Source organism: Oncorhynchus masou, chromosome 28, assembly GCF_036934945.1.
Source record: "Oncorhynchus masou masou isolate Uvic2021 chromosome 28, UVic_Omas_1.1, whole genome shotgun sequence".
In the NCBI taxonomy this organism is placed as follows: domain Eukaryota; kingdom Metazoa; phylum Chordata; class Actinopteri; order Salmoniformes; family Salmonidae; genus Oncorhynchus; species Oncorhynchus masou.
The window spans coordinates 30,412,712-30,439,718 of NC_088239.1; the positions used below are offsets into that span (position 1 = coordinate 30,412,712).

The following is a 27,007-nucleotide window of genomic DNA, read 5'->3' on the forward strand; positions in this document are numbered from 1 at the left end:
GTTTTGGACTCGGATCTGGTTTCTGACCCCTGCATGACCTCGAGACTGCCTATTCTCTGGTACTGTTTGGACTCTGACCTGGTTTATGAACTCTCGCCTGTCCCCGACCTGCCTTTGCCTACTCCCTTGGTTATAATAAATATCGGAGCTCTACAATCCACCTCCTGTGTCTGCATTTGGGTCTCGACTTGTGCCCTTATACAAATACCATAAGTACTCTTTTGAATGTTTTCTAACAAGCTAGTGGAAAAAATGACAGACAAATCTCTGGTCAACCTTTCTATGGTTTATTAACAATCGGATATCATTTTTATTTCCACACAAAATATATGGTTTTCATTGAAGAGTTCAGTAAACATTTTGATAGCACTACAGGGATCCAATCATTTATATTCTATACATCAGGGGTGTCAAACTCATTTTGCCCCAGGGGCTGCATTCGGTTTTCAATGAGATCCAGAGGGCCGCGCTGAAAATTGGTTATATTTCAAACATTTTTATAGTCCATCGTTTTTGGAATTTTCGAATCTTCCTGACTGTCTAGTTTTTATTTCGGTGATTATTAGCTAGCTGGACGCAGTCAAGAAACTGTATGAGTGTAGGTCCATTATAATTTCTACACAGTTTCCATTTGGTTTTAGTCATTTTAAAGTGAATTAAGTTCATTTCCCCCCTCCCCAAACGAATATTTCCACCCACGGGCCAGATTGGACTCCCTCACTGTATGTTTGACACCCCAGCTATGGACTTCACCTGCACACGTCACAATATTCTGTCAATTAAAAGGACAAAACAAATAGAATGAACAATGTCAATACAATTCAGCTTAATCATATCATATTGTTAATAGCTATATTTATTACTCTATTTGTAATCACTATATTTCGGTGACGCTTAAATATTCCCGGTATTACATTCATATACATAACAATGTCAAACAAACGAATACAGTCTGCTGCAAGAATCCCTGCACAAGAGAACAACTAAACCTCACAGTCCAGCCCTGTTCAAATACTTCAGGAATGTAATCCTTCCTTTCAACCTTCAGTAAAACAATCACATATATGAATTGGTTGGATTGGGGGAAGTAAAAGGACGATAACCTTGCTTACACCGATCCAATCATATACAGATCTGTTAACTCAATGACGGAAGGATGCAGTTCGAAAGTACAGTTGAAGTCGGAAGTTTACATACACTTAGATTGGAGTCATTAAAACTTGTTTTTTAACCACTCCACAAATTTCTTGTGAACAAACTATAGTTTTGGCAAGTCGGTTGGGACATCTACTTTGTGTATGACACAAGTAATTTTTCCAACAGTTGTTTTAAAGACAGATTATTTCATTTGTAATTCACTGTATTACAATTCCAGTGGGTCAGAAGTTTACATACACTAAGTTGACTGTGCCTTTAAACAGCTTGGACAATTCCAGAAAATTATGTCATGGCCTTAGAAGCTTCTGATAGGCTAATTGACATCATTTGAGTCAATTAGAGGTGTACATGTGGATGTATTTCAAGGCCTACCTTCAAACTCAGTGCCTCTTTGCTTGACATCGTAGGAAAGTCAAAAGAAATCAGCCAAGACCTCAGAAAAAAATGTAGACCTCCACAAGTCTGGTTCATCCTTGGGAGCAATTTTCAAACGCCTGAAGGTACCACATTCATCTGTACAAACAATAGTACGCAAGTATGAACACCATGGGACCACACAGCCGTCATACCGCTTAGAAAGGAGACACGGTCTGTCTCCTAGAGATGAACGTATTTTGGTGAAAAAGTGCAAATCAATCCCAGAACAACAGAAAAAGACCTTGTGAAGATGCTGGAGGAAACAGGTACAAAAGTCCAATATCTACATAACCTGAAAGGCTTCTCAGCAAGGAAGAAGCCACTGCTCCAAAACTGCCATTAAAAAGCCAGACTACGATTTGCAACTGCACAAAGATCATACTTTTTGGAGAAATGTCCTCTGGTCTGATGAAACAAAAATAGAACTGTTTGGCCATAATGACCATCGTTATGTTTAGAGGAAAAAGGGGGAGGCTTGCAAGCCGACGTACACCATCCCACCGGGGGTGGCAGCATCATGTTGTGGGGGTGACTGGTGCACTTCACAAAATAGATGGCATCATGAGACAGGACAATTATGTGGATATATTGAAGCAACACCTAAAGACTTCCGGCAGGAAGTTAAAGCTTGGCCGCAAATGGGTCTTCCAAATGGAGAATGACCCCAAGCATACTTCCAAAGTTGTGGCAAAATGGCTGAAGGACAAAAAAGTCAAGGTATTGGGGTGGTCATCACAAAGCCCTGACTTCAATCTTATAGAAAATTTGTGGGCAGAACTGAAAAAGCTTGTTCGAGCAAGGAGGCCTAAAAACCTGACTCAGTTACACCAGCCATGTCAGGAGGAATGGGCCAAAATTCACCCAACTCATCGTGGGAAGCTTGTGGAAGGCTACCAGAAACGTTTGACCCAAGTTAAACAATTTAAAGGCAATGTTACCAAATAGTAATTGACTGTATGTAAACTTCTGACCCACTGTGAATGTGATGAAAGAAATAAAAGCTGAAATAAGTCATTCTCTCTACTATTATTCTGACATTTCACATTCTTAAAATTAAGCGGTGATCCTAACTGACCTAAGACAGGGAATTGTTACTAGGATTAAATGTCAGGAATTGTGAAAAACTGTTTAAATGTATTTGGCTAAGGTGTATGTAAACTTCCGACTTCAACTGTATTTGAAGGGGGTCATAGTATATGGTTCAGAACTTAAATAGTAAAGATCACTTCGACATCCTTCTCTTAAGCATATTCTCTATATACATGACACAGATGTCTGGGCCTTGAATACAATATTACATACATCACATCAATAACCAAGTATCTGATCCTAAGTTTAACACATTATTCAGATCATAAAGAGAGAGAGAGAGAGAGAGAGAGAGCGAGCGAGAGAACACACGTTATCTTGTCTAGCTATCAGTTAGTGGCACTAAAACCTATGATCGATAACAACCACAAACAGAATACATCACAGTTAAGAAGACCAGGTCGCTCAAGTATCTGGCACAACATTCATAAGTATACCAAGAGAGAGATTGAGAGCGAGAGAATCCGAGGGGAGAGAAAGCAGGAGAAGAAGTATGTGTCCCAAATGGCACCCTATTATAGGACCTGTTATATATAAAAAAAGAAAGTAGTCCGCTATGTAGGGAATAGGGTGCCATTTGGGACATGGACGAGATGTCAGTCTTGAGTGGGCAGAGGAACGTGTGTTTAGACAGCGAGACATGGCATGGTGCGGTGCGCTGCGGTGTCGTTTCACTGCGGAAGTGCTTTCAGGATGGCATTCACCTCCTCCGCCACGGCTGTCAGCGCAAACTCAAACTGCTCCTGTGGAGAGAGCGAGCGAGAGAGAGAGAGTTGGACAGGATTGAGTGTAAAGTTACAGGACTGCCAGTGAATCCTATCTGAGTGACACTTTTTATAACTACCTCTTGTTGAACAATATATTGAAAACAACATACAGTGGGGCAAAAAAGTATTTGGTCAGCCACCAATTGTGCAAGTTCTCCCACTTAAAAAGATGAGAGAGGCCTGTAATTTTCATCATAGGTACACTTTAACTATGACAGACAAAATGAGAAAGAAAATTCCAAAAATCACATTGTAGGATTTTTAATGAATTTATTTGCAAATTATGGTAGAAAATAAGTATTTGGTCACCTACAAACAAGCAAGATTTCTGGCTCTCACAGACCTGTAACTTCTTCTTTAAGAGGCTCCTCTGTCCTCCACTCGTTACCTGTATTAATGGCACCTGTTTGAAATTGTTATCAGTATAAAAGACACCTGTCCACAACCTCAAACAGTCACACTCTAAACTCCACTATGGCCAAGACCAAAGAGCTGTCAAAGGACACCAGAAACAAAATTGTAGACCTGCACCAGGCTGGGAAGACTGAATCTTCAATAGGTAAGCAGCTTGGTTTGAAGAAATCAACTGTGGGAGCAATTATTAGGAAATGGAAGACATACAAGACCACTGATAATCTCCCTCGATCTGGGGCTCCACGCAAGATCTCACCCTGTGGGATCAAAATGATCACAAGAACGGTGAGCAAAAATCCCAGAACCACACGGGGGGACCTAGTGAATGACCTGCAGAGAGCTGCGACCAAAGTAACAAAGCCTACCATCAGTAACACACTACGCCGCCAGGGACTCAAATCCTGCAGTGCCAGACGTGTCCCCCTGCTTAAGCCAGTACATGTCCAGGCCCGTCTGAAGTTTGCTCGAGAGCATTTGGATGATCCAGAAGAAGATCGGGAGAATGTCATATGGTCAGATGAAACCAAAATAGAACTTTTTGGTAAAAACTCAACTCGTCGTGTTTGGAGGACAAAGAATGCTGAGTTGCATCCAAAGAACACCACACCTACTGTGAAGCATGGGGGTGGAAACATCATGCTTTGGGGCTGTTTTTCTGCAAAGGGACCAGGGCGACTGATCCGTGTAAAGGAAAGAATGAATGGGGCCATGTATCGTGAGATTTTGAGTGAAAACCTCCTTCCATCAGCAAGGTCATTGAAGATGAAACGTGCCTGGGTCTTTCAGCATGACAATGATCCCAAACACACCGCCCAGGCAATGAAGGAATGAAGCATTTCAAGGTCCTGGAGTTGAAAGTCCGTGTTGCCCAGCAACAGTCCCAAAACATCACTGCTCAAGAGGAGATCTGCATGGAGGAATGGGCCAAAATACCAGCAACAGTGTGTGAAAACCTTGTGAAGACTTACAGAAAACGTTTGACCTCTGTCATTGCCAACAAAGGGTATATAACAAAGTATTGAGATAAACTTTTGTTATTGACCAAATACTTATTTTCCACCATAATTTGCAAATAAATTCATTAAAAATCCTACAATGTGATTTTCTGAATTTCTTTTCTCATTTTGTCTGTCATAGTTGAAGTGTACCTATGATGAAAATTACAGGCCGCTCTCATCTTTTTAAGTGGGAGATCATGCACAATTGGTGGCTGACTAAATACCTTTTTGCCCCACTGTATATACCATTTCTTTCCAAATCAAACATTTTTGCTTTTCAATATTCATGTTTATAGTTTTCAATATTCATACTAAAGAAATTACTAAAATACTACTCTAATACTACTAAAATACTACTCTAATACTACTAAAATACTATTACAGAGGAAGTGGTAAAGCTTCGTATGACACCAACTTTTGCTTTGTAGCACCTACAGATGAAACATTATGGAGTCTTAAAGAAGGTCTGGGTAAGGCCAAAATGTCACAAATATTCCAACTTCAATTAATTATTTCTTAATTATGCTTCAATATACAAATGTCAAATATATGTCAACAATCTTTCCTCCAAAGGACCCTTATATGGATTAAAAAAACGAAATCATGGTCTCACTTTGTTCTAGTTGCGTGAGGAATCACCCCATTGCCTACACTTTCTCGTTCTGAACCTCTAAAGTGGGTGGAACGGGTGTGGCTTCATGACAATGACAACAAGAGAAGCCACTCACTGATTTGACAGCTTTTAACGCACTTACACCTCTGACACCCACTAAACATCAGCAATGCGGGTGTCAGCTAGCACGGGTTAAAGCTTGATCTGAATGAATCTAGGCTTAAGTCAACTCTTCTCTCAGGTGTTGATGCGTGTGTATGTGTGTGACTCACTGTGCTCCCTCAGGAGCACAACAGGACCGATCGTTTTTCACCCTGAAGACACACTGTTTCACATTCCACTCCTCAACTCTCACTCAGGATCCAGGCGCTAAAATAAACTCACTGAGGAGAGGTAGGCATTTGCAAGAATCAGACTTCAGATGTGTCAACACAAAACCTGCCACATTGTCGCCCGGAGTAAAATACAATCTATACTGAGGAGTTCTTCACAACAAGTAATGTGAATATTTGTTTTGCTTAGGTTGTTCTTATTTGTATAGGTCTTCATAAAATACCTTTAATAGCTGTAGTTAATTACATCATAAAAATAAAATAAAAAAATTCCACACATTTTTAAGCCTTGGAACATATTGATTAAGCTGTCTTGGTCGGCATTATGGTGGCCTAGGAAGAGGGTTTCACATTTCCACCACTGGAGGGAGTGAAACCTCTGTCTTTCCCCCACAAAGTTATAGGAGACTTGCTCTTGAGCATAGAGTCAGTATATTGTCTATTGGTATGAAAAAAAGTGTTCTTTCAACAATGTAAAATCTAACCCATCTATCTAAGACCAGAACAGCTAATGTTGCATATATTTTACAGATAAAAGCTGTCCTAAAAAAAAATGTAAATCAATTTACGCTCTTGATGAACCTGTGCTGCAACATAGTAGCATCAATAATATTGCTAGTTCTCTGCTGTAAATTAAATTTGCCCTTAGATGTTTCAGTGAAAGGCTTTTAACATTTACATTAGCCAAAATGCAACCTTCCCTTAACAAGCTCCAAACAGATACCTGAGTAACCGGCAAATATGATTCAGCAAAAGCTGCATTAAATCCATTTCATTTACATAAATAATAACTTCAGGATGTCTCCACTAAACAACTTTGATAAATGTGATACAGCCTAATTTTGCCCCGATTGCCTTTCATTTGATATTTTCGGAGCTAAATGTGCAGCCGTCTTAAACGACACAAGAAGCTTTCGCTCCCCATCACAATTCAGTGGTCATAGATGAAACGAGCATGGTCTGTTTAAATACACACGTTCTCCAGGGAACCGACTTGCTTGTAATGAGATGTTTCAAACCTCCCTCACTCCCAGGTAAACGACTTAGATTCTTTTAGTGAAAGGATGAGCAACGTTAACATTCAGTTATTGCTGTTTTTGTTCCATTTCCGTACTTTGTCTAACAACACTATCATTAATCGAGCAAAGAAGTTGTGGGTCAGAGTGTAGTATTTATTTAGTTTCATCACAGACAGACCCGCTTCCTAGAAAGTTTCTCACACTGGCTTTAGCTGGGGGGCCTGCCTGGGCAAGTCCATGGGGTTGCCTAGCAACACTTGCCTCAAAGCCGAGGCAATGTTTGCACATAGCGTGACAAATTCCTATGATTTGTGAATCTGTTCGGATCGAACAGCTAAAAAAATGGCTTTGAAAAAAAACAAGATTTCAGCTAATAGGGAGAAGTATAAAAAAACATTACAATATCATACTGTAGCATTGACTAATCTATAAACTATTTACATGTAAGACAAATGTGGGTACATTGGTGGACAAAATTCGGACTTGCTCAACCGTTTAAAGAAAAGAGCAGACTTAGAGTTAGGAGGCTACTCTAAATTCTAGAGGCAAACATGAATGACATGTATTTCTTTATTTGACCTTTATTTGAACACGGAGTCCCATTGAGACCAAGGTCTCTTTCACAAGGGAACCCTGCATACACATCATTTACAAAATACAATCTAATACTAATATATGAAAAATGACAATAGGGGAGACTGGGGTTAGTTGTCTCATGGTTTGGTTGTCACAGTGCACATTACTCCCAATCCAGATGGTGCTGTGTGATAACTTTCAGATCAAAATATGTGAATTCTTTGAAAGACCTCATCCACCTGGTCACTATCAACTCCATTATAACCATATTGTTTGTCGACATTGCCACCATATAATAAATCCCAAGCTCTTTTGTGATGTTGCTATAAAGACCTCCCTTTCCAGTAAACACAAATATTTTTTGACCGACGTATCAAAATGTGTTTGGAAAATGTACTGTGGAGAGCGTAAAATACGACAATTATTTTTAATTCCACGAGAGGTACCGGATCTGGCCAAATACTGTAGGTTCCGGAACAAAACAGTCGAAAATGGATCCTGTTCCGCTTGGCTCAAATTAAGCACTGCTTATGAGGATAAAAAAAACGCTTCCTATTTCAACCTGGGTCTTTCTATTAATGTCGAAAAAGAATCTTGTACGATTTACTGGTGCTGAGATGTACACGAGAGTAAAATGTGTGACCCAGGTCTCCTCTACATTCAAGAAAAACAATCACATTCATCAGCAAAGAGGTCCCCAATCAACATTTTGAACTGCCCGAGAGGCACCAGAACATCCAGTTGTAGGGAACTCTAGATTGTTCCATACATGGGATGCAAAGAAACTAAAAGCCGATTTACCTAACACTGAGGCGATCGTAGCAATTTCCAGTTAGCCATCCCTGAGACCGGGCATGGTAACTTGTCAGTCTAAAGGTTATTAATAAAGTAAGGTATGGCAGGAGTTTTTGTAGGAGAACATGAGTTTTGGATATTGCAAAAAAAATAAATGCTAAGCTTACTTCCACTTGGAGATCTTAAACTCTGAGGGCTGGTTTCCCAGACAGAGATTAAGCCTAGCCCTGCACTAAAAATCTATTTCAAAAGGGGTTTCTCCATTGAGCATGCTTTTAAGTTCAGAACAAGGCTTGATATGTGTTTGGGAAACCAGCCCTCAGTGTCTGTGGACATAAACTTCATCATGTGTGATTTTGCATATGAACCGACTGAGAATCTTTAAAAAAAAAAAAAAAAAAAGCTCCTCCAATTAACAAGTGGTCTTGATCATTTCAAGCAACCAATCATGTCATTGTGCGCTTACCCGTGAACTAGACGCACCTCTTTGTGAATGACATGAACTCCCCCCCCCCCTTCTCCCCTCTCCCCACTCCCTCCTTCCCTCCCTCTGAGCGAGGGACCGTACCTTTGTCTGGACCATGCCGGGTCTTTGGTCTCTCAAGTGCTCCAGGGTAGCGGCAATATCAATCTCTTTAGCACCTGCAACAGACCGCACATTGGACTGAGTTCAAAGCAGCAGAGTAATCCAGCTCACATCTGTCAATCTCCTTTCTACCCGGCTCCCTTTGGATAGGCATGGCGATTGAAAATTATTACATTCATCCCTCGAAAGACTTGGAAAGGAGCCACTGACTGTTTTCACTAGAATAATATATGCATGGGGATATTTCTGGGACAAGGAATATTGTACAATCAATGATGCAATCAAAGAAACTGTGCCCTGCTTGAATAAGAACCATGCATTGTAGTAGCAGGCATAAAATTGCACTATGCCCAACTGTGATTCAGAAGCTTGCATTCTGATGTCTGAGATAATCGGAAATGAATGGAAAATCAAGCCAATTTGCTATACCTTGTATGATGTGGGAAAATATGAGAGATGTGTTAGATTTGATATAGTTGACCTTCACCATACAATAAATGTTTTTGTGTCATTTTAAAATTCAGCAAGTTATGCGAGCTGAGTATCTGTAATAAACTCAATAATGCCAACGTGCAATAAACTCTCATTTGAAATCTCCTTTCACCTTTATCTTGAATAACTTCAACAACCAGACTATTGTGGGAGTCTGTAATAAATGGCGAGTTGGAGGGGACCATGAGGGCTCATTTGAGATTCACTCCCAAAAAAAGAAATAGAGGGAGAGAAAGCCCAGAGCCCTTAAAGACATTTTGAAAGGGGGAGAGAGGGAAGGGGCCGGTTAATTCAGCTGGACTCCCAGCTCAAAGTGATCCAATACAACTTTCATGTTTTAGAAGTGTTGGATTCTCAAGTTTAAGAGGGGAGAAAATTCTCCAACAATAAAAGGCTTCGGAGTGAAATTATTCTTGTGTACAATTCACTCTGGAGGAGAGAAGAAGATGAAGAAGAGAAGGAGGAAGAAGAAGAATAAGGCGAAAGAGGGATTTTATGTCTGGGCCCCCCGGGCTTTTCATTCTGTTTGGGAACACAAGGCCTCACACTTCTCAAGACCAGATGAGCCTCACACCAAACAAAGAGGGATAGGCCGCTCATGGTCTGGCTTGCTCATTGCTCAACATAACAAAAACTTGTAGGTCTGGTCCCAGGCCCAGTCACAATCACAACCACTAGCTAAAGCCACAGCCAGAGCCCAAACCCAAACCCTAGCCCCATTGCAAACCTCTAGCCTGAACCCCAGAACAGGGATGTGTGTGACAGCCTGAGAAAGACCTCCATCCAGCAGGACCATGCTACCCTGACTCTGCCCTTTGATTCCCCCATTAAGACCAAAGCTATAGAGCAAGGGTCCAAAGACACAGAGATGCAGGAGGTTAGGGTCAGGGCCAGATGTACGGATGACCTGCTCTGATAGGGGTGGGAGGCCAGGGTCAGATGTACGGATGACCTGCTCTGATAGGGGTGGGAGGCCAGAGGGCATAGGGGGACATCTATTGTATCCACTGCTGGAGTTATTTCTCATTATACAATACAGAGCCTGGTGTTATATAGTAAATCAAATCAAATCAAATTGTATTTGTCACATGCGCCAACTACAACGGGTGTAGACTTTACCATGAAATGCTTGCTCTTGCCAACGATTCAGAGTAAAAAATAATAATACAATTTTTATATATATATACTGTATGCCTTCATGTAAATATCTACCTCAAACACCTCGTACCCCTGCACATTGATCTGGTACTCCCTGTATATAGCGCCCTTCTTGTGTATTTTATAATATTATATATATATATATATATATATATATATATATATATATATATATATATATATATATATATATATATATATATATATATATATATGTGTATGTGTATTTGGGTTGTGTCGGTATGCATGTGTGTGTGTGTACGTATGTGGTGTTTGTGAATGTGTGTGAGAGAGTCAGTGTAGTGTGTGTGAGTGTGTGTGTGTATATAGTGTGCATATATAGTCTTGTGAGTATGCATAGATTGGGTCAGTGCAGATAGTCCGGGTAACCATTTAATTCAATATTTAGCAGTCTTATGGCTATTTAGTAATCTCATGGCTCAGGGGTCAAAGCGGTCTCGGAGCCGATGCTTCGGTACCGTTTGCTGGACGGTAGCAGAGTGAACAGTCTATGACTAGGGTGGCTGGAATGTTTGGCCATTTTTTGGGGCCTTCCTCTGACACCGCCTGATATAGAGGTCCTGGATGGCAGAGAGCTCAGCCCCGGTGACGTACTGGGCTGTCCGCACCACCCTCTGTAGCGCATTTGCCATACCAAGTGGTGATGCAGCCAGTCAATATGCTCTCGATGGTACAGCTGTAGAACTTGAGAACTTTGAGAATTTGAGGGCCCATGCCAAATCTTTTCAGCCTCTTGAGGGGGAAGGGGCACTGTTGTGTGGACCATGTTAAATCCTTAGTGATGTGGACGCCAAGGAACTTGAAGCTCTCAACCCTCTCCACAACAACCCTGTTGATGTGGACGGGGGCATGCTCTCCCCTCTTTCTCCTATAGTCCACTAACAGTTTCTTGGTCTTACTGATGTTGAGGGAGAGGTTGATGTCCTGACACCACACCAAAAGTCTCTGACCTTCTCCCTGTAGGCTCGCCATCTGTGATCAGGCCTACCACCATTGTATTGTTAGCAAATTTGATGATAGTGTTGGAGTCGTGCGTGGCCACACAGTTGTGGGTGAACAGGGACTATAGGAGGGGACTAAGCACACACCCCTGAGGGCCCCCCATGTTGAGGGTCAGCGTGGCTGAGGTGTTGATGCCTACCCTCAACACCTGGGGCTGGCCAATCAGGAAGTCCAGGATCCAGTTGCAGAGGGAGGTGTTCAGTCCCAGGGTCCCTAGCTTGGTGATTTGCTTGGAGGGGACTATGGTATTGAAAGTTGATCTATGAACAGCATTCTCACATAGTTATTTCCCCTCTTGTCCAGGTGGGAAGGGCAGTGTGAAGGGGTAGCCTAGTGGTTAGAGAGTTGGACTGGTAACCGAAAGGTTGCAAGTTCAAATCCCTGAGCTGACAAGGTACAAATCTGTCGTTCTGCCCCTGAACAGGCAGTTAACCCACTGTTCCTAGGCCGTCATTGAAAATAAGAATTTTTTCTTAACTGACTTGCCTAGTAAAATAAAGGTAAAAATAAATAAAAAAGTGCAATTGAGATTGCATCATCTTTGGATCTGTTGGGGCGGTATGCAAATTGTGGGTCTGGGATGATGGTGTTGATGTGTTTCATAACCAGCCTTTCAAAGCATTTCATAATTACAGATGTAAGTGCTATAGGGCGATAGTCATTAATGCAGGTTACCTTGAAGTTCCTGGGAACAGGTATAAAGGTGGTCAACTTGAAACATGTTGAGATTACAGACGGGGACAAGGAGAGATTGAAAATGTCCGTGAAGACACTTGCCAGCTGGTCTGCGCATGCTTTGAGAATGCACCCTGGTATTCTGTCTGGCTCAGCGGGCTTGCGAGTGTTAACCTGTTTAAAAGTTTTACTCACATTAGCCAAGAAGAGCGAGATCACACAGTCATCCGGAACAACAGGAGCTTTCATGCAAGACTCAGTGTTGTATTCCTTGAATTGAGCATAAAAGGCATTTAGCTCGTTTGGGAGTTCTGCATCATTGGGCATCCCACGGCTGGGTTTCCCTTTGTAACCCGCAAGCCATGCCACATATGAAGTGCTTCAGAGCCGGTGTAATAGGATTCCACCTTCCTCCCATATTGTCCTTCTGCATGTTTGATGTCTCGTCTGAGGTCGTACCGGTCATACTATATGAGCATAATATTCTGAAAACATACTCAAAGGTGGTTGTGTGATATGCATGTCAATTAATATATCAATATTTGCATCTTGTGAGAAGCCAAATTAAGATGGAATATATACTGAATAATTATGATAAATTAACTTGCCCTTTACAGGGGAATGAATTTGACATTGAAGATGGTTGAAAAAAAAAACAGTTGAAAAATGACCCTTTTTTAAAAGAAATTTCAAAGAAATAAATATGTACAAAAACACAATCATGGTCTTAAGGCCAAGGAGTGTTGTTTTTTGTTAATGTTTATGATAATTAATTTCAGTTATGAGTAGACATGCTATTCCTCTCTCCCTCTTATCACTGTCTTTCTCTCTCCCTCACCCTCTCTCTCTCTCCCTCTCTTCTCCTTTCTGGAGATCCCTCCCAGAGTTTTCAGCAGAGGCCTCACTCAGTCACCCTCTAATGCGTCCCAAGACCTTCGGGCTGAAAATGGAGGCGTTTCACCGTTGCCGTGGCAACGCCTCCACACAAGCAGAAAAGAGTGCGAGGCGGAGAGGCCCATCGACTCCTACCTTTAGCCATCCTATTGAGGACCATGTCAATCAGAATGTACGTTCCGCTTCTGCCAGCTCCGTCACTGCAAAGCAACCAGAGAGAAGAAGACGCTCATTAGTGAGGTAGTAAAAGGACACAGGGCGGATCACTCAAATACAACAGTAGTGTTTGCCTCTTACATGAAATGAAATAGCTCATTTAGAATGTCTTGCATTATTGCTGTAGAGTCTGAGGAAATAAAAATGATGAGGAGAGCATTTCAAAAGATATATTACATAGCTTACTGTACAGTATATGTACACGCGGGTACAAATGAGTTGTGTATGGTAAATAGCAGTTATTTACCATACATTACCCACAGTTATTTACCAGACATTACCCATTTGATAATGATATTAAATTGAAGAACATAAGATATTAATAAAAGCTGTAATAACCATTGCGTACAAAGTTGTCATCATTATAAAAATATAAACATATTTATTTGCAGTGTTTAGATTTTTAAGAACAAATAATACAAAACATGCATGTGTGTGTGTGTGTGTGTGTCTGTGTGTGTGTGTGTGTGTGTGCGCGTGTGTGGGCGTGTGCAAGAATGTGTGTCTTTGTGTGTACACATACATGTGTGTGTGTCTTTGTGTGTACACATACGTGTGTGTGTGTGTGTGTGTGTGTGTGTGTGTGTGTGTGTGTGTGGGCGTGTGCAAGAATGTGTGTCTTTGTGTGTACACATACATGTGTGTGTGTCTTTGTGTGTACACATACATGTGTGTGTGTCTTTGTGTGTACACATACATGTGTGTGTGTGTGTGTGTGTGTGTGTGTGTGTGTGTGTGTGTGTGTGTGTGTGTGTGTGTGTGTGTGTGGTCCAAATACTTCTATAGAGAGGACTGGATTGGAACTGGCGTTATGAGGGACAAAAGCTTTCAAAAGCAGCAGCAGTGTGAACGTGTAGCAGACAGGCACCTCAGGAGCAGAGGAGAGGCGGAGAGGCCAGAGGCCATTAGCAGAGCAGCTTTGGGGAGCCTGCTTTGCTATTCCACCAGAGATAGGCACATAAAAAGCCTCTCTTTGTGCCTGCCGGGCATTCAATCTGACTGCATGTTAATTGCAAACAAGGCGTTCACTATCTCTCTAATAAAGGCAAAGCCAATGAAACGGGAGAGACCGCGAGAGCGGCGTGAGGCGAGGAGCGCCACTGTTTATTTAATCCACTGTTTCTCATATAGAGACCAGGCAGAGACCTCTATGGCCAGACAGACAAGACAGACAGACAGACAGACAGACAGACAGACAGACAGACAACTCTTCGTGCATGACTGAACACGATTAAAGATATGGAGGCAGTTACCTGCTAAGAAATAACGAGTGAAGCTTCACTAACTAAACAAAATGAAAAATATATTGGTGCAATATGGTTTCCAAAAGTACACATTTGTATGGTCAGTGAATATGATCCAAAAAATAAAAACATCAATATTTTATGTAACTCTGTGTCTAACTGTGTCTTCCTATACCTTCTTATGTATTTCTTTGGACAGCGAAGCTAAAACATTTGTTCCATACTAAAACATGATCCATACTCCAGCACTTTGGATTTGAAATCAATTGCTTCATATGAGGCCACAGTACAGAATGTCACCTTTTATTTCAGGGTATTTTCATGCATATCTGTTTCACAGTTTATACATGAGAGCCCTTTATGTATCTAGTCCCCCTATTTGAAGGGCAGGTTGACGGTTATTGGGATGAATCTTGTCCTGGAGGCAGAGTGATTTCCCGCTAGATGGGCCAGATGCAAAGTCAAAATTGCCTATATATTGTAACTATTCATGTTGTTTTTTGTCTTAATTTAAGGTTAGGGTTAGGCATAAGGTTAGCAGTATTGTTAAGGTTAGGGTTAAGGTCAGGGTTAGGTTTAAAATCAAATTGTATTACTTTGTGGCCTTGCCAGCTAGTGACTATGCTGCAGAGCTGTCTCCTGTACATGAGCCATCCCAATCAATGCCAACCTGCATTTGAAGATGTCATAAGTATTTAGGAAAATTCACTTTTACTGTATGTGTAATAGAATTGTCAAAAGTTCCGTATTTGGTCCCATTTTCTTAGTATGCAATGACTACATCAAGCTTGTGACTCTACAAATGTCATCATAAATGATTTGTGAATAATGATGAGTGAGAAAGTTACAGAGGCACAAAGACCATACCCCACAAGACATGCTAACCTCTCACCATTCCCAATAACAGGGGAGGTTACCATTTTCTTTGGGGGGGGATATGATATTTATGCCTTTGTAACTTTCACACTCATTATTATTCACAATGCGTTCATGATTATCTGTAATCATGGTAGCATCCACATCGATGTAGGTGTTCAAAAACCTATTCTATTCTTATTTACAATAAAAGTAACAAAATACATGATTTATTAGGCACAACATAAGCACAACCAAAACAAACCGCAATCGCACCCAACAATTTCGAAGAGTCACAAGCTTGATGTGGTCATTGCCTGCTAGTAAAATTGGACCAAATACAAAAATTGTCACTACTTTAACTAACATATAGGTGAATTAAATACACATGACACCTTCAAATATGGGGGGGCGAGACACATGAAGTGCTTTCATTTCTGAATGGTAAAACAGAAATGTATGACAATACCCTCAAATAAAAGGTGACATTCTGTACTGTAGCCTCATAAGAAACATTTGATCTCAAATCCAAAATGCTGAAACATAGAGTCAAATTAAAAGTTTTCACTTCCCTGTCCAAATAAATACGTAGTGGAACGTATAATGTAATGCAGTTGACACCCAATTCAGCCAGTGCATCGTTACAAGGTTATAATTATTGTAATATACTTGCCTGCAGTGGACAATTATTGGACAAGACCGACCCCGGTAGCACTTGTTAACCTTTCTGTAATGAAACAGAAGAAAGTCTGTTATTAATGTCACACTTCAAAACAAGCACATGTTTTGGAGCACATCTGCTAAATTTGACTAGATCAAAGTCATATAGTATATTGTACATCACCAAATCAAATATGTGGGCGACTCACAAAAAAAGGTCACATGCTGCTTACTGTATTTCAACGATCAGGAAAAATTCCGGTTGTACTTTTAGAGGCAATAAAAAAAAGAAGATAAAACTAAAATTCTGTAATTCAGTAATGTTCGAACCTTTCGAGTCCCCTTGCCAATCAAAATAATATGAGGGCAAAAGTATTCCATGTTGAACAATTGGAATGAATGAAGGGTAATTTAAAACACCATACTGTGACATGTATTTACTGCCATGATGGATGCGGTGGTAAGATGTTCGTGATCCGCAACGCATTAACCTTGCACAATTATAAATGTTACACACCACAGACACACAGTGGGAGCCAACTAGCCGTCGACACCCAGCTGTTGCCATGGAAACTACTGACTACATCGGTCCTGTTCTATTTATTTTTTATTATTGTTCTTTTTTTTTATACACTAAATGCTCAGAGGGGATTTAGACAAGAGGCTGGTTTATTTTTTTCAAACTTCAACGACGTTTAAAAATGTAAAAAAAAATGTCTAACTCGATACAGGAATATTAAAATGTTATATACAGTAATTGATGAAATACTAGCATTGTACGTGATATACAGTAGCATATAAATGTTGTGACCTAGCATGCATATAACATTTATAACAAACCGTATTCCATTTACTACATATTTTAAAATAAACATTTAAATGAATAACACTTTTTGAATAATGAGAAGGAGCATTTGTCTGTGAAAGAAAAAAATGTCATTAAAGTAAGATGAAAATAAAATGCATTTTTTACAGGTAATTTATCAAACAAACCAGGCATTTTGAGTAGTTAGAGAGTGAACAGAGGTGGTGGGAGTTATTATGCAAACCAAAAGGGTGGAAAAGTGAAAGTGAGAGGAGCGGAGAGAGAGAGAGAGAGAGAGAGAGAGAGAAAGCGTGTGCACAGGCCTGGCTGAAGAGACACGGTTTCCAATGATCACTTTTGTGACTATGCAACTGGGCTCATATTACTAGCTGCAACATCACAAAAATGACACTGGCAACCGCTAATTTCTTAGTTGGCCAAAACCACTACATGAGTGGTGCATTGTGGGGATATGAGGGTCAAAGGTGGGATCTGAACTCGGGTCTCCTGCGCCGGGAAACCAACCTCTTAATCATTAGACCAAGAGGACATTTCCTCACGGGCTGAAGGTGACACTGATTTTGAAGTCGCAGGTAAGGCTATCTTATCATGAGAGCGCGAATCCTACTCACCTCCTCTACATGAGCCCGCTACCGTAGTGAGAGAGCTGGACACCAAATGACCTCTAGTGTGATAGCAATTACCCTTTTAGCATGGTGAGCTCTCGCTAACCTGCAGAGCTTCTCCAATTAGACGGACTTACATACCAGCAAGAGAGCAAGCCCTGCCACAGCTGAGTTCTGTATTCGTTATAAAACATCAGTATGTTCAGTATTGTATCAGCCAATTGGGTAGCGTGAACAACCCAAAACGTTGGGTGCTGGGATTACCCCAAACATGAGTTAATTTAACCATCAATTGGGTATTTTTTACTCTAATGCTGGGTTGACCTAGCAGCCGGGTCTTTTTTAACGTAATCCTAAGGGTTATTTTGAGGAGGCATGTCGTATTAGGGTGTGGCTTTCAGCTCAATCTTATTGACCACCCATGAGAGTAAATGTCTCAATAACCCAGTACCCAGCATCAATAACCCAGCAGTTTTTAAATAAAACAACCCAACGTAGTGACCCAATGTCTGCAACCTAGCAGTCGGGTCAACCAAACAAGCCAGCATTTATTTGAGTGTAGGGACGGGCTTTCAGCACCAGTAGAGGTCAGAGAGGTTTCAGATGATAGGATAAAGAACAAGTGCCTTTCTTGGACATCATGTTTTTGCACTTCAGTTTTAAATACAGCACAAATATGAGAAGGAAAAAAATCACAGAAGTACATAGCAATTCTTAACTTATTTTTTTCTGGTCTAAATTGTGAAGAAGGAGGATAGAATTCCATCCACCCACACATCTGAAGGCACATATTCTTATTAGGAGTGGGATTTCCCATTCCTTTCAGGGTGTTTCCCTGGGGGCCTATTGCGGCTCTTCTGCCAGCATACATCAGATGAAGAACAAGGGAGGAGAGGTTAGACAGTCATTGGCTTCCCCTTCCATTCGCCCAGGTTTTTAGCTTGACATTTACCATTTAATTGGCTGTTTGAATTAAAAAATGTCAAGCCATGCCATGAAGACGGTTAATTTTCTGCCTTGCAATGAGCAGAGGAGAGAAAATAGCCCTACGATCAAAGAAGTAGTGCAGAAACACAAGTCTTACAGGAACAACCATATAAACCCATTCTCTACCGGAGTTAAAGAGAAAAGATCAGGAGGGTAGAACAGGTAGACAAGTGAAAGCAGGGCAACAACAAAATGAGCGTTATCATATCACAAGCTAACCCCTAATGGGGGGGGGGGGGTCTGGAAAAAACTGGGAAAGTTACAAGAGACAACAAAGGAGCAGCCGTTGGTCAGACGGGGACAGGTGACCTACCTACGGAAGTCCAGCATGGTCCTGGCTGAGTCAGGGATGCTGCGGTCCACCCAGGAAAGGAAGTGGAACTGCGTGACGGTGCGCGTCTCGTTGGTCTGCAGGTTCTTCAGGTAGAAACTCCTGACCAGGAAGTCCTCACACCAGATGTGTTCCGATACCAGGTTCACCTGCATAGACAAGGGAAGGGAGGTGAGAACAATAGAAATAGAATCAACAGAACAGGCTTAAAACCTCTGGCCATGGCAATTTGACAAGTAAACTCATGGGTACACCCATTATGGCACTATTGACTTGAATAGAGATGTCTCTTCTAGTGATTCTATTTCTGTGGTGAGAACGGCAGTATTACCAGGTACAGGTAACTGCCAAAATAAAGGAAACACCAACATAAAGTGTTGGGCCACCATGAGCCAGAACAGCTTCAATGCACCTTGGCAAAGATTCTACAAGTGTCTGGAACTCCGTTGGAGTGATGCGACACCATTCTTCCACGAGAAATCCCTTAAGTTGGTGTTTTGTTGATGGTGGTGGAAAACACTGTCTCAGGCGCCGCTCCAGAATGTCCCATAAGTGTTCAATTGGGTTGAGATCTGGTGACTGAAACTACCATGACATATGGCTTATATTGTTTTCATACTCATCAAACCATTCAGTGACCACCCATGCACCACCATGTGCATGTTGATTTTGTCTATCCCCACCAGACGCGATCATGACACTAACTATATTAATTTGGGGACAGGTCAAAACACACATGAAACATTCATGGAGATTCCGCTCGATAGGTGTTGCTAGCAGTTTGTCATGGGAGATGAACATTGAGCTGTTATTTAACCCGATCATGAATATGGTCCCTTTTGGTTCTTTGTAGAATTCTGCAACTATCGTGTGTTTCTCTATTCCGACGATTAATCCACAGATAAAAATGGAAGCCAAGTTCGTTTTTAGCTAGTTATCTTTGATTAATATCCTCTCATTCGATTTTCAAGCAACCATGTGGGATTGTATCCAATAAGGAGGGGACTTGCAGCTCGTGGCGTCTCTCAAACAGAACCAAGTTCTATTTTAGCGCTTGGCTACGCAGGCGCTCGCTCACGCGTGCAAAACAGTGTGGGGGAAATGATGAAGTAACATATATATGTACATTTGTTTTGCACGCTCAGTGCACGCAACGTGGCCAATAAGGTTTGTATGTAAGCATGATGGGATGTTAACTGCTTAATAACTCAGGAACCACACCTGTGTGGAAGCACCTGCTTTCAATATACTTTGTATCACTCATTTACTGGTGTTTCTATTATTTTGGCAGTTACCTGCATATCAATTACTGTACAATAACTCTCACTGAGTGACACCCCTGGACCAGATCAACTTCAAACAGATATGTGGAAGGACAATACCACACCATTTCGGAAAAATGAAGATGAATAATATATGAAACAAATGAAGAACACATCCTGAACAAGGATCATTGTTTTACCTCATAAACATGGTAGACATTGAAGCCCTCATCCGGCCAGTACTGTTGACACTGTTTGACTCCATTTTCCGACAGGGGCGTCAGCATGACGATGACCACACAGCCATTCTCCCACACCATCTGAAGACACAAGGGAACATAGGAGGGCTCAAATCTAGTCCTATTAACAACGGCAGGGCACTCATGAAGGATGAGTCAATGCAGCATGAGTTAATACAGGAGGAGTCAATACAGCGGGCGCTAATACAGTAGGAGTTAATACAGTAAAAGTTAAAACAGTAGGTGGTAATACACTATGAGTCAATACAGTATGAGTTAATACAGAAGAAGTCAATACACTATGAGTCAATAGAGTAGGAGTTAATACACTATGAGTCAATACACTACGAGTCAATAGAGTATGAGTTAATACAGCAGGAGTCAATACACTATGAGTCAATAGAGTAGGAGTTAATACACTATGAGTCAATACACTATGAGTCAATACAGTATGAGTTAATACAGCAGGAGTCAATACACTATGAGTCAATAGAGTAGGAGTTAATACACTATGAGTCAATACACCACGAGTCAATAGAGTAGGAGTCAATACACTATGAGTCAATACAGTATGAGTTAATACAGCAGGAGTCAATACAATATGAGTCAATAGAGTAGGAGTCAATACACTATGAGTCAATACAGTATGAGTTAATACAACGGGAGTCAATACACTATGAGTCAATAGAGTAGGAGTTAATACACTATGAGTCAATACACTATGAGTCAATAGAGTAGGAATCAATACACTATGAGTCAATACAGTATGAGTTAATACAGCAGGAGTCAATACACTGAGTCAATAGAGTAGGAGTCAATACACTATGAGTCAATACAGTATGAGTTAATACAACGGGAGTCAATACACTATGAGTCAATAGAGTAGGAGTTAATACAGTAGGAGTCAATACAGTTGGCACAAATACAGTAGGCGTTAATACAGTAGGAAGTAATACACTATGAGTCAATACAGTAAGATTTATTACAGTATGGGTCAATATACTATGAGCTAATACAGTAGGCTTTTAATACAGTATTAGTCAACACAATATGAGTCAATATACTATGAGCTAATACAGTAGGATTTTAATGCAATATGAGTTAACACAGTAGGAATTAATACAGCACCACAGAAAGGTCCCACAGAACATTGACCACACAAGAAGAAATGTATAATGATGCATTGGGATTGCTTGATGTTTCTATATCTCTATTGAAACTAAATCAATGTTAGTCATTCAGCAGGATAGATACGTTATTGTACGACGTGCAGGATTGTGTGAGGGAACGTTATTGGTCTGCACCGCCACCGACGTGTGATCAGTTGAGCTGTACTACTGCACTGCAGATCACAGGAAGTCACACAGAGCCTCCATGTGCACCTCACTCTCTCTGCAAACTGAGCTCGCTCAACTGATTCTCTCAATTTCATCTTATCACAATCTTATGTCTCCTTGGAAGGTAGAAAGGCCCAGTGCGGCCATTAAGAAGAAACAGTGGTTTTATGAGAGCAATAAAAGTACAATGGTCTTGCCTATAAACTCATGACAAAAAAATGTGTTATCTACAACCTAAAAGGTTTCTTTGACTGTCCCCATAGGAGAACCCTTTTAAGAACCCTTTTGGTTCGAGGTAAAACCCTTTTGGGTTCAATGTAGAACCCTTTCCACAGACGGTTCTACATGGAACCAAAAAGGATTCTACTTGGAACCAAAAAGGGTCCTCCTATGTTGACAGCTGAAAGAACCCTTTTGGTCCTTTGTTTCTAAGAGTGTAGAATAAACAAATGAATTCAATTAATACTTTTTATTTAATTAACTTCTAAAGTAATTTAGTTATTAGACATCCCCGCTCCATTATTGAGCACACAAGCAGAGAATAAAAAGAGAACCAAGTCAAAATCTCTGTTTGGGAGCTCTTTGAACCCTCACTGTGACTGGCTTATTCCCTGAACTCTAAGGAGAGAACAGAAGGGGATAGAGAGAGTAGAGGGAGAGAGAGAGAGTAGAGGGGGAGAGAGAGAGTAGAGGGGGAGAGAGGGGAGGGGGAGCGAGAGGCAAGAGGGAGGATAAGAGAGGGAGAAAGAGAGAGAGAGAATAGCAGAGGGAGAGAGAGCAGAGAGGGTGAGGCCATGGTTGAGCAGAGGTAATGGAAAGGAGGGAAGGTGGAGGTCTGGGGGTACGAGGGTACGTAGTGAGAGAAAGGAGGGAGGAAGGGAGGAAGGGAGGGGAGGATTAGAGAGAGCCTTTCAGAGTGCTGCAGGAGCCCAGTGCGGATTAGACAGACCAAAGCTAAAGACTCCTCGTCTCCTGCAGTTTATTTGGAAATAGTTTTTAAGTACATTCAAGGCCAATGAAACAATATTGAAAGTTGAAAGACTCATTACTTATTGCAATCTTTTAAAGTCCATCTCTCTGGGTATACTGTAGTTTTGATTTTCAATTATTTGCAAGTTACGATAAGCTAGTTTTAGTGTAAACTAAGCCAAATACTCAGCTGTAAATGGTTTGAATTTAATTTTGATAATGGATATGTTGTTTATTCACTTGATGAAATGAAGAACAAACAAACAAACAAACAAGAAAACAATAAGCAACTTTTTCACGAGGTGCTTAAAAATGTGACATTATAGAGTAACAACAGCACATTAACAAAAGCCCATTCAAAATGGTGTATTCAATCAAGGTGCACTTTTCAAACAAAGGGAAAGCGTAATGGCTTGATAAAAGCATAATTGCTGTGTTACAAACCAACCATCTAACCTGACACCACTCACACACACAAATGCATGCATTCACACACACACACGCGTGCACACACACACACACACACGCACGCACACGCACACACACACACACACACACGCACACGCACACACACACACACACAATTTGCTTCAGAAAAACACCATTAACACGCATCTCTTTTAAAATGACACCTGCCTTCTCCATAATGAAAACCTTTCCTTCCGTGTGGCATGACATGAATACAGGCTACATAATGACATGTACGGACCTACTGTCAGCGTACCTTCAGCTCAACATGGGGGAGTAAAAAGAGCCAGCTGGTCTAATGGCTGCGTACCCAATGGCACCCTATTACTTACATAGTGCGCTACTTTTGACCAGTGCTCTATAAAGGTAATAGGGTGTCATTTGGTACGGAACCAGTGCGTGTCTCCGGTCCATGCTTACATATTACAGACACAGCAGTGCCACAGCTGATGCATTAGCTCGTCTGTATGGTAGCAACGACTGTATGGTAGCCTTCATAATGACCGAGGTGCTTTCACATTAATGCATAATAACACCATTTGGCAACCCGGCATAAATCCGAGGCAGCAAAGCGTTGCCGGGTTGTCAGAATAGCGAGATTCTTTTTTTTTTTTTTACAAATAAAATGATCCTGCTGTAAATGTACATTTCATAGTTTCATTAACCCCTGTAAGTCTAAGAACCTTAGATCGCAATATCTGCCCACCTAACGTATGGAATTGGGTTCAAATGTATCCTTTAGCCATTTGATTTAGAATTTTGGGACCCCCTATAAAAATGAAACGCTGAATGTGGTCTTTACTGCTATAGCCCATAACACATTCATAAACGGCAAAACAGACCGTCCAGAAATAAATCATCAGGAACAAGGTTTTGAAGCGTCTGTCCTATATTTGAGAGATATAAGAAAACTCAACAACAAAAAACAAGAGCCTGGTACTGGGTTACCGTCAAACGACTCCCCTGAAGCGTGTGTGTGTGTCGAAGAGCAGAACAACTGACACCTTTGTGTTCGTGAAGCTCCCCCTTTCGATATTGGTGACATATTAGCTTGTAGCTCCAATGGTTAGGCCTGGAGAGTCAGTTAGGGGAGAAAATCTCTTCAAAATGAGGACGCCCACGACAGAGTTCAGACGACTGCCATAAAGCTTGTGGATGTCGTAGAGCCAAACGACCAACATCGTCGTTTTCAATGACAGTCTCATGGTGGTGGTGACTTATGAGTTTGTAGCTCATACCGTTTGGGATTTACAGACGATTTTGTGACAATTTTCTTGCCAGGATCCTCCCGTGTAGAAAAAAAAGCCACTTTCACCAGCCCCATGTTATGCAATAGACGCAAACTTCATATCACCATAAGAAACAGCAAGTCTCGAGCATAAACACACAGGGAGCTATTCAGCATTCAAAATGACACCGCCGATCCTTTTATGGGTTACCTGCCAGAAGTCCGCCATGGTAGAGGGTAGAGGGCCTTGTGAAGAGATGTACATGGGGTTCCTCGGGTCATGGTCCATCTGGGAAAAGACGGGAAGGAGAACAAAAGTTGTGTGTGAAAACTGAGTGAACGCGACTGTGTAAGGGGACAAGAACATACTGTCTGGTTGCGTACCAAATGGCACCCTGTTCCCTATATACACTAGTGCACTATTTGGGGAATAGGGTTCCATTTGGAACACAGACCCTGTCTCTACAGTTAGAGCTAGCTTATCAAGACAGTGAAACAGCAGTCCATGCACTCTCCCTGAGGATCTAAGGGTTGTACTCCCACCTTTTCTCCTCCATGGCTGCCCGGGTCTCCGTTTTTGTTTTCACATTTACTTCCTCACTCTGTTCACTCTCTCTCTCTCTCTCTCTCTCTCTCTCTCTCTCTCTCGCCCCCCTCTGTTACCTTTCCCCCCTCTCTATCCTCCAGGCATGGCTATTCTTTAATGCCTCTGATTAGAGGAAGACCATGTTCAAAGGAAATTACACTGCCTCTCCAACATATTATTGATGCTAGTCAGAGAATGTCACAGAAGCCTATAGAAGAGGCGATCGGGGTGTCTCTCTATCTCTGTGTGTGTGTGTGTCTCTCTCTGTGTGTGTGTGTGTGTGTGGAGTGTTGGCATGCAGAACCCAGAGATACAGAGGGTGGAGGAAAAGATAGGAGTTCTGCAATTGCCCCTGAAGCTCTGTTTTATATTAAAGATCCAACATAATGGGCTTGATACCAGCTCTACATCCAGCTCCACCGAACAAGACCCTGGCCTTTACCGTCCGTCTATTCATATTAGTCTGAGAAAGCCAATGAACAAGGGAGAACTACTAACGTTTAGCAGACAAATTGCACATGAGCATTAGTCATGGTTATTGTTAAAAGGAGAAGAAGAATAGAGAAGACATGAGTAAACCCTTTGGAATTGAGGCTATTTTGTAACACACAGACAAAGCCATTGTTTCATTTCAGAAGATAGTTTTTTTTTTATATATATATATATATATATATATATATATTCGGCTGATTAGAGGCTGGTTATTTCGGTGAGACCATCAGTCAAACACACTTCAAGCACCATGAATGTGTAATGATCGGGTGCAACAGAATTTGTATTCCCCAAATAAACACTTTGGTTTCCATTTAAGGTGGGCAGCCTGGGCTAACCAGAGCTAACCAGCTGAATCAGTGCACTTCAGTTCATTGGGCATTTGTACTTTATGGGCTCCATTTTGCAATGTGCCAAAAAACATGGTTGTTCTGTATTTTTTGAGGTAAACATGGTATTACGGTATGTTTTTCCACAGTCCGAGTTCTGTTTTGTATGAAATGAATCATAGCCCTTGTATGTTCCCATGCTTTCATACGGGAAAGGTTCATACAATATAACAGTTTCATACAATAGTCTTGCATTGAGATAAGTATATATCTTAATATAGAGAAGAAGAAAGGGATAAACCTTTGTGTTACACGGAAATCAGTCCTGAATCTCCACTGGATGACACTCCAATGACTGACATCCACACCCATTACTATGGAAATGGATGCAATTGTGCAGCACTTACAGGGAGCCATTTAGGGCTGGAGCAATAACAGAGAGGAGACAGAGGCTTGGGTCCATAAAGGCACCATATTCCCTGTATAGTACACTACTTTTGACCAGGGCCCATATGGCTCTAGTCAAAAGTAGTGCACTATATAAGGATAGGGTGCTATTTGGGATGCTCACAGATAATAATACCAGGATCTGCTGTAGAGACACAGTAGATTGTCTTTAATGGATGTCTTATCTTCTTTTATGAACTTCTTTCTTTATGAGATTTCATAGCAGTTATATTAGCACCGACTAGGGGAGATGATTATAGAGGTTTAACTAAATTCTAATCACTTTGACTACAGATGTGAAGCATAAGATATGGAAGCGTATACCCACCAACCATAATATGAATTAGCTAGCATGGTAACACTAAAATGCACCTGTCTTTACAAATACATTTTGTAAGATCACCTGGAATTCCTGTTGCCTAGCCGTGTTATTTGAAATGGCATTTCTGGAGAAGAACTAAAGAAATGTATGCCCTTTCCATTCTGCGCGCTAACACCTCAGTTAGATAGCGGTGCTTTGTTAGCATCTCCTGCCTAGTTGAAATTCCACAGATAGCTTCTATTTTTATTTTATTTTATCCTGACAGAAATGAAAGACTTGATGCTAAAAGCTAGAGGCTCCAGCTCCCTGTTAGGCAATCTCAAGGACACAGACATACAGTAGCTATGCGCTGCCTGACATCCCTGTATGAATACTAAAAGCAGCACATGAAAAGATGGCCTCCGTATTTCAGCTTCTCTCCTGCTCTTCTCTCTCTGTTGGTGGGAAAGCTAGATAGACCTTGGGAAAACAGCATCTTTACCAAATAAAAGCTGTTTGGTTTGAGGTTTGAGGTAAAAAAAAAATAAAATCTAACAGAATATTCAAATCTTATTAAATATTTAAACAATTATTCCCTTGTAGTGCACTACTTTTGATC

The 27,007-nt window shown here is 41.2% G+C and overlaps 1 protein-coding gene across 1 annotated transcript in view; it reads right to left on the minus strand.

Moving 5' to 3' along the window:
- Positions 1-273: 273 nt before the first annotated feature.
- ptprn2 (protein tyrosine phosphatase receptor type N2) overlaps positions 274-27,007 on the minus strand; it is a 256,253-nt gene continuing 229,519 nt past the window's right edge. The window contains exons 16-22 of the mRNA XM_064941890.1: positions 24,445-24,522; positions 20,193-20,312; positions 18,713-18,879; positions 15,995-16,048; positions 13,142-13,206; positions 8,747-8,820; positions 274-3,407 (exon numbers count right to left, since the gene is read on the minus strand). Of these exons, the coding sequence (XP_064797962.1) occupies positions 3,336-3,407; positions 8,747-8,820; positions 13,142-13,206; positions 15,995-16,048; positions 18,713-18,879; positions 20,193-20,312; positions 24,445-24,522 (630 nt within the window). The 3' untranslated portion in view covers positions 274-3,335. The remainder of the gene's footprint in view (positions 3,408-8,746; positions 8,821-13,141; positions 13,207-15,994; positions 16,049-18,712; positions 18,880-20,192; positions 20,313-24,444; positions 24,523-27,007) is intronic.